The 16,920-nt window shown below is 42.8% G+C and overlaps 1 protein-coding gene across 1 annotated transcript in view; it reads right to left on the bottom strand.

Moving 5' to 3' along the window:
- The window catches only part of LOC130356830 (acetylserotonin O-methyltransferase-like), a 105,825-nt gene extending 97,744 nt beyond the window's left edge, over nt 1-8,081 (bottom strand). The window contains exons 1-2 of the mRNA XM_056558824.1: nt 7,904-8,081; nt 85-259 (exon numbers count right to left, since the gene is read on the bottom strand). Of these exons, the coding sequence (XP_056414799.1) occupies nt 85-259; nt 7,904-7,969 (241 nt within the window). The 5' untranslated portion in view covers nt 7,970-8,081. The remainder of the gene's footprint in view (nt 1-84; nt 260-7,903) is intronic.
- Nucleotides 8,082-16,920: the final 8,839 nt, after the last annotated feature.

Here is a 16,920-nt window from a genome sequence, read left to right as displayed (position 1 = left end):
CGTACCGGACCTAATTTTTTCGGAAAATTCGGTGAATTGACCAAATCTAATTTTTTTTTTAATTTGCTCATCTCTAAATATTACCTTCATTGCTTTGTAAGTCAACTTTCAAAAGCTTCAGTCCAACACAGGCATCAAGCAGCTGCCTTATCCCATCCACACTGGTGCCCAAGCGAGAAGCGATTTTTACAGCTGAAATTGGTTCCTGTGCTTCATGTAGTAAATCAAAAACTCCTAGTTCACATGCTGTAAACATGGTCTGCAAGGGAAAAAGCAACAAACTACTTTAGAATCTCTATTTCCTATCAGTACTAGAATTGTAATGACATATCACTAGAATTTGCATTGACTTTACAATTGGGGAGGGCCTGACCAAAACCAGTAGTGGAAATTAAGGGGACTGTATTTGTTTCTTTCATATTTTCTACCTGCACATTGGACCTCCAGCCTCTCAGCTGTGCAGGGAACTACAGCCAGTCATTCCTCTATGCCATCAATTTATGAGATACTGATGACTTCACTGAGGTCAACAGTGGATTTTTCACAGCATAAAGAGCTGACTCCAATTCAAACTACATGAAATACGCTGCTATCTTGCAATTAAATCTGAGACAGCCCCATTCACCCTTACCAAGCAGGAGTGAGGTGGCACGGGTGCCACCTCACAATCACGTGATTGAATGGTTAGAACGACGACCAATCACTGCCCTGCTGGGCAGTGATCGGGGCTGCGATCGGGGCCGGCGGGGGCCTCCTACCTCTCCCTGGTCCGGTGGGGGTTCTCTCAGAAGCGGCGGCAGCGATCCCAGTGGCAGGAGTGGTGGCAGCAGGGACGGCGGTCCCAGAGGCAGGATACAGCAGGAGGGGAGGCCTGTTCACCTCCTGCTGTTCCTTAGCAACAAAACTCAGCATGCACAGCCAAAGGGCATGCTGGGAGTTGCAGTTTTGCAACAGCTGGAGTTCCAACTACTACTCCCAGCATGCCCTTTGGTAGTCTGTGCATGCTGGGGGTTGTAGTTATGCAACCGCTGGAGACACATTTTTTCTATGAAAAATTGTGCTTTCAGCTGTTGCATAACTACAACTCCCAGCATGCACAGACTATTAACAGGCATGCTGGGAGTTGTAGCAGTGTCCCTCCAGCTGTTGCAAAACTACATGCTGGGAGTTCTAGTTTTGTAACAGCAGGAGGCACACTGGTTGCGAAACACTGAGTTAAGTAATAAACTCAGTGTTGTGCAACCAATGTGCCTCCAGCTGTTGCATAACTGAAACTCCCAGCATGCATGGTCTGTCAGTGCATGCTGGGAGTTGTAGTTTTGCAACAGCTGGAGGTTTGCCCCCCCCATGTGAATGTACAGGGTACTTCCACATGGGAGGGGGTTTATAGCGAGTTCTCTGCGGCAAGTTTCAGATGCAGCAAATTTTCTGCTGCAGCTCAAACTCCCAGCTCAAACTCCTGTAAACCCCTGCCCGTGTGAATGTACCCTAAAAACACTACACTAAACAAAATAAAAAGTAAAACACTACATATACATATACCCCTACACAGTCCCCCTCCCCCAATAATAATTAAAAAAAAAACGTCACTGTTTCCAAAACGGAGCATCAAGCTGTTGAAAAACAACAACTCCCAGTGTTGCCGAACAGCCACTGACTGTCAAAGCATGCAGGGGTTTTTGCAACAGCTGGATGAACCCTGTTTGGGAAACACTGCTGTAGGGTATTTTGGTGGTGGATGCAAATCCCCAAAACAGGCCTCAAATGCGCATGGCACTCTCTCGTTTTGGAGCCATGTCGTATTTCAAGGCAACAGTTTAATGCCACATATGGGGTATTTCCGTACTCGGGAGAAATTGTGTTACAAATTTTGGGGGGCTTTTTCTCCTTTTACCCCTTATGAAAAGGTAAAGTTGGTGTCTACACCAGCATGTAGCAGTTTATTGTAAAAAAAAATGTAATTTTTTTACACTGACATGCTGGTGTTGCCCCATACTTTAAATTTTCACAAGCGTAAAAGGAAAAAAAGACCCCAAAAATTTGTAATGCAATTTACCCTGAGTACGGAAATACCCCATATGTGGGTGTAAAGTGATCTTCGGGCACACAACATGGCTCAGAAGTGAGAGCGCACCATGTACATTTGAGGTGTAATTTGGTGATTTGCACAAGGGTGGCTGATTTTACAGGGATTCTGACATAAAAACAAAACATTAAATACCCACATGTGACCCCATTTTGGAAACTATACCCCACATGGAATGTAACAAGGGGTATAGTGAGCCTTAACACCTCACAGGTGTTTGACGAATTTTCGTTAAATTTGGATGTGAAAAGGAAAAACAATTTCACAAAAATGCTGATGTTACCCTACATTTTTCATTTTCACAAGGGAGAATAGGAAAATAGCCCCACAAAATTTGTAGCCCCATTTCTTCTGAGTAAGAAAATACTGCACATGTGGATGTCAAGTTCTCTGCAGGCGAACTACAATGCTCAGAAGAGAAACTGCACCATTGGGCTTTTGGAGAGAAAATGTGTCCGGAATTGAAGGTTATGTGTGTTTACAAAGCCCATATAGTGCCAGAACAATGGACCCCCACCCACATGTGACCCCAGTTTGGAAACTCAACCCATCACAGAATTTAATAAGGGGTGCAGAGAGCATTTACACCCGACAGGTGTCTGACAGATTTTTAGAACAGTGGTCCGTGAAAATTTAAAATTTTATTTTTAATTTGCACAGCCCACTGTTCCAAAGATCTGTCAAATGCCAGTGGGGTGTAAATGCTCAATGCACCCCTTATTATATTCTGTGAGGAGTGTAGTTTCCAAAATGGGGTCACATGTGGGGGTCCGCTGTTCTGGCACCACAGGGGGGCTTTGTAAAATCACATGGCTCTCGACTTCCATTCCAACCAAATTCTTTCTCCAAAAGCTCAATGGCACTTCTTCTCTTCTGAGCATTGTAATTCACCCGCAGATCACTTGACGTCCACACATGGGGTATTTCCATACTCAGAAGACATGGGGTTACAAATTTTGGGGGACATTTTATCCTATTACCCCTTGGGGGAAAACCAGCATTTTAGTGAAAAAAAAATCATTTACACATCCGACTTTAACGAAAAGTCGTCAAACACCTCTGGGGTGTTAAGACTCACTGTACCCCTTGTTACGTTCCTTGAGGGGTGTAGTTTTTAAAATAGTAGGCCATGTTGTTTTTTTTGTTTTTTTTGCTGTTCTGGCACCATAGGGGCTTCCTAAATGTGATATGCCCCCCCAAAACTATTTAATAAAAACTCACTCTCCAAAATCCCATTGTCGCTCCTTCCCTTATGAGCCCTCTACTGCGCCCACTGAACACTTTACATTCACATATGAGGTATTTCCTTACTCGAGAGAAATTGGGTTACACATTTTTGGGTACTTTTTCTCCTTTTACCCCTTGTAAAATTTCAAAAACTGGGTCTACAAGAACATGCGAGTGTAAAAAATGAAGATTTTGAATTTTCTCCTTCACTTTGCTGCTATTCCTGTGAAACACCTAAAGGCTTAACACACTTACTGAATGTCATTTTGGATACTTTGAGGGATGCAGTTTTTATAATGGGGTCATTTATGGGGTATTTCTAATATGAAGGCCCTTTAAATCCTCTTGAAACTGAAATGGTCCCTCAAAAATTCCAATTTTGAAAATGTTGTGAAAAATTGGAAAATTGCTGCTGAACTTTGAAGCCCTCTGATGTCTTCCAAAAGTAAAAATATGTCAACTTTATGATGAAAATATAAAGTAGACATATTGTATTTGTGAAAGTTAAAAAATTCAACATTTTCAAATGTTTCATAAAATTTTGGGATTTTTCACCAAGAATTTATTCAAGTATGGACAAATATTTACCACTGACATAATGTACAATATGTCACAAGAAAACTATCTCAAAATCAGAATAAAAAGTAAAAGTATCCCAGAGTTATTAATGCTAAAAGTGACAGTGGTCAGATGTGCGGTGCCACGCACTATTAACCCTTTAGACACGGCATTAACCCAAGTTGAACCAAAGTTAAGACAAAAGTAAAAGCTTCCCGGCTGCTCAGTGGGGCTGGTTGGGACCCCTGCAAAGGCGGTGACCCGATCAGCTACGAAGCGAGCGGAGGTCCTCTTACCTTCCTCCGACACGTCAGTTCGGCGATTGATTGCTCCAAGACTGAGATGCAGGCTTGAGCAATCGACCGCTGATAACACTGATCAATGCAAAGCTATCGCTTTGCAGTTATCAGTGTAAAAGATCAGTGTGTGCAGTGTTATAGCCCCCTATGGGAGCTATAGCACTGCAAAAAAAAAAAAAAAAAAGTTAGTAAATGTGATTTAACCCTTTCCTAATAAAAGTCCAAATCACCCCCCTTTTCCCATAAAAAAAACATGTAAATAAAAATAAATATAAACATATGTGGTATCGCCGCATGCGTCAATGTCTGAACTATAAAAATATATCATTAATTAAACAGCACGGTCAATGGCGTATGCGCAAAAAATTCCAATGTCCAAAATAATGTACTTTTTGTCACTTTTTATATCATGAAAAAATGAATATAAAGCAATCAAAAAGTCTGATCAATACAAAAATGGTACTGCGCAAAAAATTAGCCCTCAAGCCGCCCCATACACGTTAAAATAAAATAAAAGTTATAGGGGTCAGAATATGACAATTTTAAACGTATACATTTTCCTGCATGTATTTATGATTGTTTCCAGAAGTAAAACAAAATTAAACCTATATAAGTAGGGTATCATCTTTATGTACTGCGTAGAAACGGAAGCCCCCAAAAATTACAAAATGGCGTTTTTTCTTCACCACAATGATTTTTTTTTTACGTTTCGCCGTAGATTTTTGGGTAAAATGACTGAAGTCACTGCAAAGTAGAATTGGTGGCACAAAAAAATAAGGCATAATATGGATTTTTAAATGTAAAATTAAAAGGATTATGATTTTTAAAAGGTGAGGAGGAAAAAACAAGAGTGCAAAAATGGAAAAACCCGTGGTCATTAAGGGGTGAAGAGGTTTGTAAAGGGAACAGCACTTGTCACTTGTCTGAATACGCACCCCTCTGTTATGTGACTGTGACTATTGGTAGGCAGAGGCCTTCTGTAGATTGCCATGCTAGCCACACGGCAATCTGGCTGTGCGATGCTATGTAATAGATCAATATAAAAAAAAAAAAAAAAAAGTTTAAAAGGTATAAAAAAAACACATTAATAAAAATTTCCCTTTTCCTATTTTTCAAATACAAATAAAAATATTTAATATTATCACATGTGGAATTGTTCAAATTAATAAAGTTAAACATTATTGATTCTGTACAGTAAATGGCAAAAATGTCACATAAACCAGGAAAAATAAATTCATAAATCTAGACCAAAATGGTACCAATGCAAAGTGCACATCACTGCGCAAAAATGTAGGCCTCAAACAGCCCTATAGACAGAAAAATAAAAAAATAAAATTATAGGGGTCAGAAAAATGGGATTTTAAGCATACTTATTCTGTAAATAAAATAAACTTTGACCCCACAGAATAAAGCTAATATGTCCAGATTACTGTAAAGTATACTGCGTAACAACAAAACCCCTAAAAGGTGCAAAATTTACAGACAAAGTAATATTTTTTCGCTTGGGCGTACATTGTAATGTAAAGTTAAAAGTAACATTTAAAATTTCAATCAGTCAGGAAAAACGCAAGACCTTTCCAGTAAAAGAAGTTTCCGTAACCCTGCATCTGTGGTATTTATTGCCCCAGAGCTTGGACCAGCAAGCTGCTTATCTAGGAATGTGGAGGTCAACATTACCCTGGTGTCACAAACTCTATTCCAGTTACAACACCCTTTCAATACACTACACACGCCACCCTGTAAGCCACCCCTAATGCATTACTGTTGTTTTGCATAATATAAAATGTACATTATTTAGACATGTGAATAAATATTGTAATGTCTGACACAGGACATCATAAGACTTCAGTAACTGCTGATGCTTGTTCTTACTATTATTAATCACCGAAAAAACACTAAAATATAACTTTTAATGAATAATAGCATACAATGTATCAAAAAACCACCACAGTGCTGCTCAAAAAAGAGGCTAAAAGTATTAATGCTCAATCACAGGATCTATGGATGACGATCCTAAATGTATGACACATATATCACAAAAAATGCCATAAGTTTGCTCCTCAAATTAGGAGACTCACTTGCCAGATGAAATACTGATATAGTTCCTATAGGATAGATGGGGTACAGGTAAGTGAGGGGGGATAGGGAGGGAAGACCTAGGGTGGTGTAGGCCTGGTGTGGATATGGCCACTACCTAAGTGTCCCTACAGTAGGGGCCCTACGCTACCCCTATGCCTAGGCGAATTGGTCTGTCCTAAAAAGGACGGGCCCACACTGGAACCTACCCCTATGTTCCAAGAGATTCCCTATGTAGATAGACAATGAGGGAACTGACTGTCATCATAGATGTCTATGATGGTCGGTCCCGGTAGCTGATGTATGCCGGAAGTGATGCCGCCATCACTTCCGGCATACATCAGCTACCGGGACTGACCATCATAGACATCTGATTGACATCACTCAGGCCCCCTACCTTCTCCTGATGATTGGGGCAAGAAATGCGTCGAGACGTTACCACCAATAATGCCATAAGACCCAGATAAGTTGTATCATTAACAATGTTACTAGATTCAGATAAATTGAACTTTTTATTATTTATTGCTGGTCACATTGTGGGTTCTAGTGCCATGGCAATTACAACTGTCTAAGGTATTCTTAGACACACCTCTGTATATATATAGCTGTCTGCATACTTATTGGGAACAATACTATATTCCTTGTTGGGAACAATACTATATTCCTTCAGTAGTATTGATCATGGTTAATCATCACCTAGACATATATGTGTGTCACACTACATAAATAGAATTTCATTCCGGGCTTTACTGTTGGCTACTAGCCCACCAGTATTTGATCACCTATTACTGGTATATTTGTGGATCCAGCATCTGTTTTCTAATCACAAGAGTGAGGTGCTACCATATATACATTGAGTATTGGCAATAGGCCATCTGTCTACCCTATTCCTACCCTCACCTAGCTAGACAGGCTGATCCAGTGAGACAGTCAGTTCCCTCATTGTCTATCTACATAGGGAATCTCTAGGAACATAGGGGTAGGTTCCAGTGCGGGCCTGTCCTTTTTAGGACAGAACAACCCGCCTAGGCATAGGGGTAGCGTAGGGCCCCTACTGTAGGGACACTTAGGTAGTGGCTATATGCACACCAGGCCTATACCACCCTAGGTCCTCGCTCCCTATCCCCCCTCACTTACCTGTACCCCATCTATCCTATAGGAACTATATCAGTATTTCATCTGGCAAGTCTCCTCATTTGGGGAGCAAATTTATGGCATTTTTTGTGATATATGTGTCATACATTTAGGATCGTCATCCATAGATCCTGTGATTGAGCATTAATACTTTTAGCCTCTTTTTTGAGCAGCACTGTGGTGGTTTTTTCATACATTTTATGCTATTATTCATTAAAAGTTATATTTTAGTGTTTTTTCAGTGATTGGTAATTTTGTCAGACACTAAATATTATTTAGTTCTGTGAATTCTTCTTACTACTATTATATTATATAAATTCTAAACTACTCAGCAAACTCATACAATTTAGATATGCAAGACACCTATATTTTTTTTCTTGTGCATATGTAATCCTCACAGCACTCAGTTAAGAATGAATTTAGGAATGAGGTACAGTGTTCACAGACAAAGGCTTAAAGTGTTCACAGACATATGCTTAAAACTGAAGTAGTTATATTTGTAACAATGAACTTGAATTCTTACCTTTGAGACTAAAAATCCATATGTATAGTTAAAAAGTTTTTGCACTTCATCTTCTGAGGAGCACATGTTGGTGTGATGCCAAGCAGCTCAGTCAGATCTTATAAACTGCTCTTTAACTAGAGATGTGTTATTCCAGAGGACTAGCATGACTCTGACATTTGATTTATCATCAGATCTATTTATAATGATGTGGTTACATGGAGGTGCAAGGAATTCCAGGGCACCTTTAGCCTATACATGGCCAGAGGTGGAGACAGCTTCTCCTGGGCCAATCACAGGGTAATAAACACACTGACGTCAGGTTACTGATAACTGCCATTTACTGAGCAGGTGCAGATGTAATTACACACACGGTATGGAGCACAGTAGAAGGGTTGCAGTGCATCCCATTGGGAGCCCTGCTGCCTTGCTGGGACTTATAGTGCTTTTCACCCACTTCAATAATACTGAATTGAGATTAGACACTGTAAATTTCCCACATAGACTAGGGTTCTGACAAGGTCCAACTTCTATCACCGCCAGAGTTTGACTCACTGCTGTACAGGGGAACACTTGCAGAATGGCGGAGCTGACTTGAGAAGAGATTTTCTTAGGCTTCCCTCAGGATTTCTCCACACACAAATTCACCTCCTTTCCACACTGTACTCAGCTTGAGCTCACACTAAGAACTGGGGAGACTCCTCCCCCACTAGACTATATGCAATTTAGGGGTTCCCATAGTGCAGACAGGGTCACCTGGTTCACACTGCTCCTCTTGCTCTTAAAGGCATAGTACACAAACAACATAATATACAGTGCACAGAGAAAATATAATAAAGTGCATTAACATATTATACAAAATAGACATTTCCACATTGGGTCCAACACATGCGCAACTGGCATGCCCGAGGTGATCCTCAGCCCACAGGACAGCCTTTGGTGCTGGGACACCACAATGAACTTAGTTCCATGACAACTTTTAGGGGGAGTTCCATGGACAGTGTTTTCTGGAACAATGCCATTTTGAATCAAACTCAGGAGTGGATCCAGCTGAGAAGAAAAAGTAAAAATCCTTTCTCAATCCACCCCCCTTTTTTTTTTTTACCAACTTCTGGCTTTTTTTTACCAACTTCTGGCTTTGGTTAAAGAAACTGGATAACAATCTGTCACACAAAAACTGCGTGCTCACACCTTTAGGTATTTAATTTCAGTTATAAAGATAAAGCCAGCCATCATAAATAGAGGGCATGTATAAAAGGAAAGGCTGGGACCAGCGGTGGCTCTAGAATTTTTGAGGCAAAACGCAATCATGAGGCCCCAAGACTGCCAAATTAAGAGAATGGCTGTGCTAACAGTGTATACATCCCCGATCACCAGTGGCGCACACAGGATTTTGTCACGGGTTCGGGCTTTAACCCCTTAAGGACCAGGCCATTTTATACCTTAAGGACCGGAGCGTTTTTTGCAATTCTGACCACTGTCACTTTAAACATTAATAACTCTGGAATACTTTTAGTTATCATTCTGATTCCAGATTGTTTTTTCGTGACATATTCTACTTTAACTTAGTGGTAAAATTTTATGGTAACTTGCATCCTTTCTTGGTGAAAAATCCCAAAATTTTATGAAAAAAATGAAAATTTCGCATTTTTCTAACTTTGAAGCTCTCTGCTTGTAAGGAAAATGGATATTCAAAATATATTTATTTGGGGTTCACATATACAATATGTCTACTTTATGTTTGCATCATAAAATTTATGAGTTTTTACTTTTGGAAGACACCAGAGGGCTTCAAAGTTCAGCAGCAATTTTGAAATTTTCCACAAAATTTTCAAACTCACTATTTTTCAGGGACCAGTTCAGTTTTGAAGTGGATTTGAAGGGTCTTCATATTAGAAATACCCCATAAAAGACCCCATTATAAAAACTACACCCCCTAAAGTATTCAAAAAAACATTCAGTAAGTGTATTAACCCTTTAGGTGTTTCACAGGAATAGCAGCAAAGTGAAGGAGAAAATTCAAAATCTTCATTTTTTACACTCGCATGTTCTTGTAGACCCAATTTTTGAATTTTTGCAAGGGATAAAAAGGAAAAAATTTTTACTTGTATTTGAAACCCAATTTCTCTCGAGTAAGCACATACCTCATATGTCTATGTTAATTGTTCGGCGGGCGCAGTAGAGGGCTCAGAAGGGAAGGAGCGACAAATGGTTTTTGGGGGGCATGCCGCATTTAGGAAGCCCCTATGGTGCCAGGACAGCAAAAAAAAACACATGGCATACCATTTTGGAAACTAGACCCCTCAGGGAACGTAAAAAGGGGTAAAGTGAACCTTAATACCCTACAGGTGATTCACGACTTTTGCATATGTAAAAAAAATATATATTTTTTTTACCTAAAATGCTTGGTTTCCCAAAATTTTTACAATTTTAAAAAGGGTAATAGCAGAAAATATCCCCCAAAATTTGAAGCCCAATTTCTCCCGATTCAGAAAACACCCCATATGGGTGTGAAAAGTGCTCTGCTGGCGCACTACAGGTCTCAGAAGAGAAGGAGTCACATTTGGCTTTTTGAAAGTGAATTTTGCTCTGGGGGCATGCCGCATTTAGGAAGCCCCTATGGTGCCAGGACAGCAAAAATAAAACACATGGCATACCATTTTGGAAACTAGACCCCTCGGGGAACGTAACAAGGGGTAATGTGAACCTTAATACCCTACAGGTGTTTCACGACTTTTGCATATGTAAAAAAATATATTTATTTTTTACCTAAAATGCTTGGTTTCCCAAAATTTTCACAATTTTAAAAAGGGTAATAGCAGAAAACACCCCCCAAAATTTGAAGCCCAATTTCTCCCGATTCAGAAAACACCCCATATGGGTGTGAAAAGTGCTCTGCTGGCGCACTACAGGTCTCAGAAGAGAAGGAGTCACATTTGGCTTTTTGAAAGTGAATTTTGCTCTGGGGGCATGCCGCATTTAGGAAGCCCCTATGGTGCCAGGACAGCAAAAAAAAAACACATGGCATACCATTTTGGAAACTAGACCCCTCGGGGAACGTAACAAGGGGTAATGTGAACCTTAATACCCTACAGGTGTTTCACGACTTTTGCATATGTAAAAAAACTATATTTTTTTTACCTAAAATGCTTGGTTTCCCAAAATTTTTACAATTTTAAAAAGGGTAATAGCAGAAAATACCCCCCAAAATTTGAAGCCCAATTTCTCCCGATTCAGAAAACACCCCATATGGGTGTGAAAAGTGCTCTGCTGGCGCACTACAGGTCTCAGAAGAGAAGGAGTCACATTTGGCTTTTTGAAAGCGAATTTTGCTCTGGGGGCATGCCGCATTTAGGAAGCCCCTATGGTGCCAGGACAGCAAAAAAAAAAACACATGGCATACTATTTTGGAAACTAGACCCCTCGGGGAACGTAACAAGGGGTAATTTGAACCTTAATACCCTACAGGTGTTTCACGACTTTTGCATATGTAAAAAAAGATAAATTTTTTCACCTAAAATGCTTGTTTTCCCAAAAATTTTACATTTTTTAAAAGGGTAATAGCAGAAAATACCCCCCAAAATTTGAAGGCCAATTTCTCCCGAGTACGGCGATACCCCATATGTGGCCCTAAACTGTTGCCTTGAAATACGACAGGGCTCCAAAGTGAGAGCGCCATGCGCATTTGAGGCCTAAATTAGGGACTTGCATAGGGGTGGACATAGGGGTATTCTACGCCAGTGATTCCCAAACAGGGTGCCTCCAGCTGTTGTAAAACTCCCAGCATGCCTGGACAGTCAACGGCTATCTGGCAATACTGGGAGTAGTTGTTTTGCAACAGCTGGAGGCTCCGTTTTGGAAACAGTGGCGTACCAGACGTTTTTCATTTTTATTGGGGAGGGGGGTTGTATAGGGGTATGTGTATATGTAGTGTTTTTTACTTTTTATTTTATTTTGTGTTAGTGTAGTGTAGTGTAGTGTTTTTAGGCTACAGTCGCACGGGCGGGGGGTTCACAGTAGTTTCTCGCTGGCAGTTTGAGCTACGGCAGAAAATTTGATGCAGCTCAAACTTGCAGCCGGATACTTACTGTAATCCTCCGCCCATGTGAGTGTACCCTGTACGTTCACATTGGGGGGGGGGAACATCCAGCTGTTGCAAAACTACAACTCCCAGCATGTACGGTCTATCAGTGCATGCTGGGAGTTGTAGTTTTGCAACTGCTGGAGGCTCTGTTCTGGAAACAGTGGCGTACCAGACGTTTTTCATTTTTATTGGGGAGGGGAGGGGGGCTGTGTAGGGGTATGTGTATATGTAGTGTTTTTTACTTTTTATTTTATTGTGTGTTAGTGTAGTGTAGTGTTTTTAGGGTACAGTCACACGGGCGGGGGGTTCACAGTAGTTTCTCGCTGGCAGTTTGAGCTGCGGCAGAAATTTTGCCGTACCTCAAACTTGCAGCCTGATATTAACTGTAATCCTCCGCCCATGTGAGTGTACCCTGTACGTTCACATTGGGGGGGGGGAACATCCAGCTGTTGCAAAACTACAACTCCCAGCATGTACGGTCTATCAGTGCATGCTGGGAGTTGTAGTTTTGCAACAGCTGGAGGCACACTGGTTGTGAAACACCGAGTTTGGTAACAAACTCAGTGTTTTGCAACCAGTGTGCCTTCAGCTGTTGCAAAAGCTACAACCCCCAGCATGTACGGACAGCGGAAGGGCATGCTGGGTGTTGTAGTTATGCAACAGCTGGAGGCATACTACTTTGGCTGGGGATGCTGGGGATTGTAGTTATGCAACAGCTGGAGACACACTGGTTTACTACTTAACTCAGTGTGCCTTCAGCTGTTGCAAAACTACAACTCTCAGCAGTCACCGACAGCCAACGGGCATGCTGGGAGTTGTAGTTATGCAACCACCAGATGCACCACTACAACTCCCAGCATGCACTTTAGCTGATTGTGCAAGCTGGGAGTTGTAGTTACACAACAGCTGAAGGTACACTTTTCCATAGAAAGAATGTGCCTCCAGCTGTTGCAAAACTACAAGTCCCAGCATGCCCATAAGGGCATGCTGGGAGTTGTGGTGGTCTGCCTCCTGCTGTTGCATAACTACAGCTCCCAGCATGCCCTTTTTGCATGCTGGGAGCTGTTGCTAAGCAACAGCAGGAGGCTGTCACTCACCTCCAACGATCCTCGCCGCTGCAGGTCAGTCCCTCGTCGTCTCCGCCGCAGCTGCTCCTGGGGCCCCGATCCCAACAGGGGCGCCGGGGATCGGGGTCCCCAGCACCCGGGGTGCACGTCCCGCACCCGCTCACGTCCTCCGGAAGAGGGGCGGAGCGGGTTGCGGGAGTGACAACCGCAGCAGGCGCCCTGATTGGTCGGCCGGTAATCCGGCCGACGAATCAGGGCGATCGTGAGGTGGCACCAGTGCCACCTCACCCCTGCTGGCTCTGGCTGATCGGGGCCGTCTCTGACGGCCCCGATCAGCCAATAATTCCGGGTCACCGGGTCACTGGAGACCCGATTGACCCGGAATCCGCCGCAGATTGCTGGACTGAATTGTCCAGCGATCTGCGGCCATCGCCGACATGGGGGGTCATAATGACCCCCCTGGGCGATATGCCCCGATGCCTGCTGAACGATTTCAGCAGGCATCGGGGACCGGCTCCGCTCCAGATGGTTGCGGGGGGCCGGTAAAACACATGACGTTCTCATACGTCATGTGTCCTTAAGGACTCGGAAATGGAGACGTATGAGAACGTCATGTGTCCTTAAGGGGTTAAAACATAAAATAGTACCTCCACACATGGACGACATATTACTTACTCCTGCTAATACCATCATACTGTTATTATATAAAAAACCCTATGCAGAGACCAATAACACCACTATGCAAGGGAAAAATAATTGCACCGCACCATGACCACTAGTACCATTATCTCCATATGTTGACGGGATAATAGTACCATACTGATACTAAATAAAACCACTACACACAGTCCAGTATTACCAACAACACCACTATAAAAGGGAAAATAATTCCTCCACATCATGACTACATATTACTCCCACATAGTGATGGGATAAAACTACCATACTGATGCTAAATAAAACCACTATACACAGACCAGTATCACCAACAACACCACTATACAAGGGATAAATAATTGTACCTCATAATGACTACACATTACCCCCACATAGTAACAGGATAATGCTCTCATAGTGATACTAAATAAACCACTGTACACAGACATAAGTGACCTTGGCTCTACACAGATTTTACAGACCATATAAGTGATAACATACAGTTACATCAGGTTAAGTCTTCTCTGATCCGAGTCCTTCACTTTTCTTTTTCTTCTCAATACGGGCCAGACCATCATGACAATTTCTTCCAGCCAAAACTCATTTCCACAGAACCTGTCAGATAAGCATTTTAGGCTGCACACTTTTCCAGCACTCTACACAGTAATAATATCCCCCTGGGTGTCCTACACAGTAGAGTGAGTAGATAATTGGGTTGGGGGAAGAGTCAACAGTCCCCGCCATTAGGTTGTTAGGTCTCTCAAGTAGGTAGACAGGTCCCTCCACATTGTTTCCCCCATTACACAGGTGCCCTGAGTAGGTGGGTGCCACCTGTAGGTAGTTACTCCCTGTAGGCACTAGAAGCCCCCTATAAATAGGACTTACTCTCAGTAGGTTGGTTTCCCTGTTGATAGTAGCCCCTTGTATATAGTTGCAGCACCCCCATGTACAGTAGTAGAAGTCCTCTTTAGGTAGTAGTTGCAGAAGCAGCCCCTTTTAGGTAGCAGCAGCAGCCCCCTTTGGGTAGCAGCAGCAGCACCCTTTAGGTAGCAGGAGCGGCAGCCCCCTTTAGGTAGCAGCAGCGGCAGCCCCCTTTAGGTAGCAGCAGCGTCAGCCCCTTGAGGTAGCAGCAGCGCCAACACCCTTTAGGTAGCAGCAGCGGCAGGAGCCCCTTTATGTAGCAACAGTGGCAGAAGCCCCCATTAGGTAGCAACAGCAGCAGGAGCCCTCTTTAGGTAGCAGCGGTAGGAGCCCCCTATAGGTAGAAGCGGCAGGGCCCCCCATTAGTTAGAAGCGGCAAGAGCCCAATTTAGGTAGAAGCTGCAGGAGCCCCACTTAAGTAGCAGCATCAGTCCCCTTTAGTCCGCAGTGCCAGCAGCAGCCCCCTTTAAATAGCATTGCCAGCAGAAGCCCTCGTTAGGTAGCAGTGCCAGAAGAAGCCTCCTTTGGGTAGCAGTAGCCTCCCCCTTAAGCGGTAGTAATAGTGAAAGAAAATATATATAAAATAGTGAAAATAGTGAAAGAAAAACGAAAAAACAAAGATACTCACCGAGTTCTTGTAGTCAGCAGCAGCTTGTCATCTCTTATGGTCTTCACCCCCAGTCTGTGCTTCAGCGTGTCACTCATGTGCCGGAGCACAGAGCAAGGTTGCGCTGCCTCTTGTGGTTGACTGCATGAAGTGGACAAGAGTAAATGACAGGGCGAGGAGCCAATGGCTCGTTGCTCTGTCAAAACAGCTGAGTGGCCCACATTTAAAGCGGTTATCCAGGATATATATATATATATATCAACTGGCTCCAGAAAGGTAAACAACTTCTATTAAAAAATTTTAATCCTTTCAGTACTTATGAGCTGCTGAAGTTGAGTTGTTCTTTTCTGTCTAAGTGCTCTCTGACGGCACCTGTCTCTGGAACTGTCCAGAGTAGAAGCAAATCCCCATAGCAAACCTCTACTACTCTGTGCAGCTCCCAAGACAAGCAGAGATGTCAACAGAGAGCACTGTTGCCAGACAGAAAAGAACAACTCAACTTCAGCAGCTGATAATTATTGGAAGGATTAAGATTTTTTATTAGAAGTTATTGTGATAGCCTGGGGGAGTAGGGTATATGGGGTGTAGCTGTGCAGGGACTAAAGGGTGTCTGGTTAACCCTTTATATTCGTGACACCAGGGTGAGGGCTCCTCTGTAATGCTTGTTCTACCGCCACCCTTCCCATGAGTGGGAGGTATAGTATAATTGAATGGCCACAACTGGAGAGTTTGCTGAAAACAGTTGGAACTTTACTGAAGATTTTATGCAAGCTTCATAACCAGAACAGTCTCTATACAGGCAAAGTCTCTTAGAGATTGACAGGGGTTGGGACCTTAAGCGTTTTAGAGTACGTAGACTGATATGCGCTGTTCCACTGGATTTAGGGGTTTTAGTTTCGGTCCAGTAGTCACGCTAGCTTTAGCGGAGATTTAGGTTAGAACTCACGTTTTAGTTTAGGCTGAGGCCGGCAGGTTTTCTGGCCTAGATTGTCTTTGAAAGTTGCGCAGATCAATCCTGCTAGTCCGGCATCCACGAGAGCAGCAACCCAAGAGAGCGATAATTGGCTACAGCTCCCTTATATGGGCAGGGGTTGGACTAGAGCTAATTGGTCCAATACTTCTGTCAATCATCTTTACAAAGGGTTATGGGCAAACATGTGACCCAAGGACCTCCAAAGGTCCTCCAACATACCATAGAGGAATTAACATGGTCACATGACCGAAGGTCCTGCGATGCTAACAAGGTAAGCACATTAATATGCATTATATTAAATATACACATTATTAAATATGTGCACATAGACATTATAAATCTAGAGAAAGGAAGGAAGGCGCCTCATGTGCGGGATCAGTAGATCTTGCAGGTGGGGGTAGGGGAAGGTGATTCCCAAGCCGCTTACCGAAGTTGGTTGTGCGCCCACACACAACAAGGTTAAGAGCAGAAGAGATATGAAAGCAGGTCCACTGCAGCCCTCCTGGGTAAGTGTAGAATCAAAGGCGAATGACCAGGGAGTCAGGAGTTTGTCTGGCGCAGAGAGGAACCATCAGACAGCCAAGTAAAATCAATGGATTTATTAGATGCAACGCGTTTCGCTGCGCATGCGCAGCTTCATCAGGCAGCCTGATGAAGCTGCGCATGCGCAGCGAAACGCGTTGCATCTAATAAATCCATTGATTTTACTTGGCTGTCTGATGGTTCCTC

Source organism: Hyla sarda, chromosome 2 (assembly GCF_029499605.1).
Source record: "Hyla sarda isolate aHylSar1 chromosome 2, aHylSar1.hap1, whole genome shotgun sequence".
In the NCBI taxonomy this organism is placed as follows: domain Eukaryota; kingdom Metazoa; phylum Chordata; class Amphibia; order Anura; family Hylidae; genus Hyla; species Hyla sarda.
The sequence above is the reverse complement of the archived record's forward strand: the minus strand, read 5'-3'. Positions and strand labels throughout refer to the sequence as shown.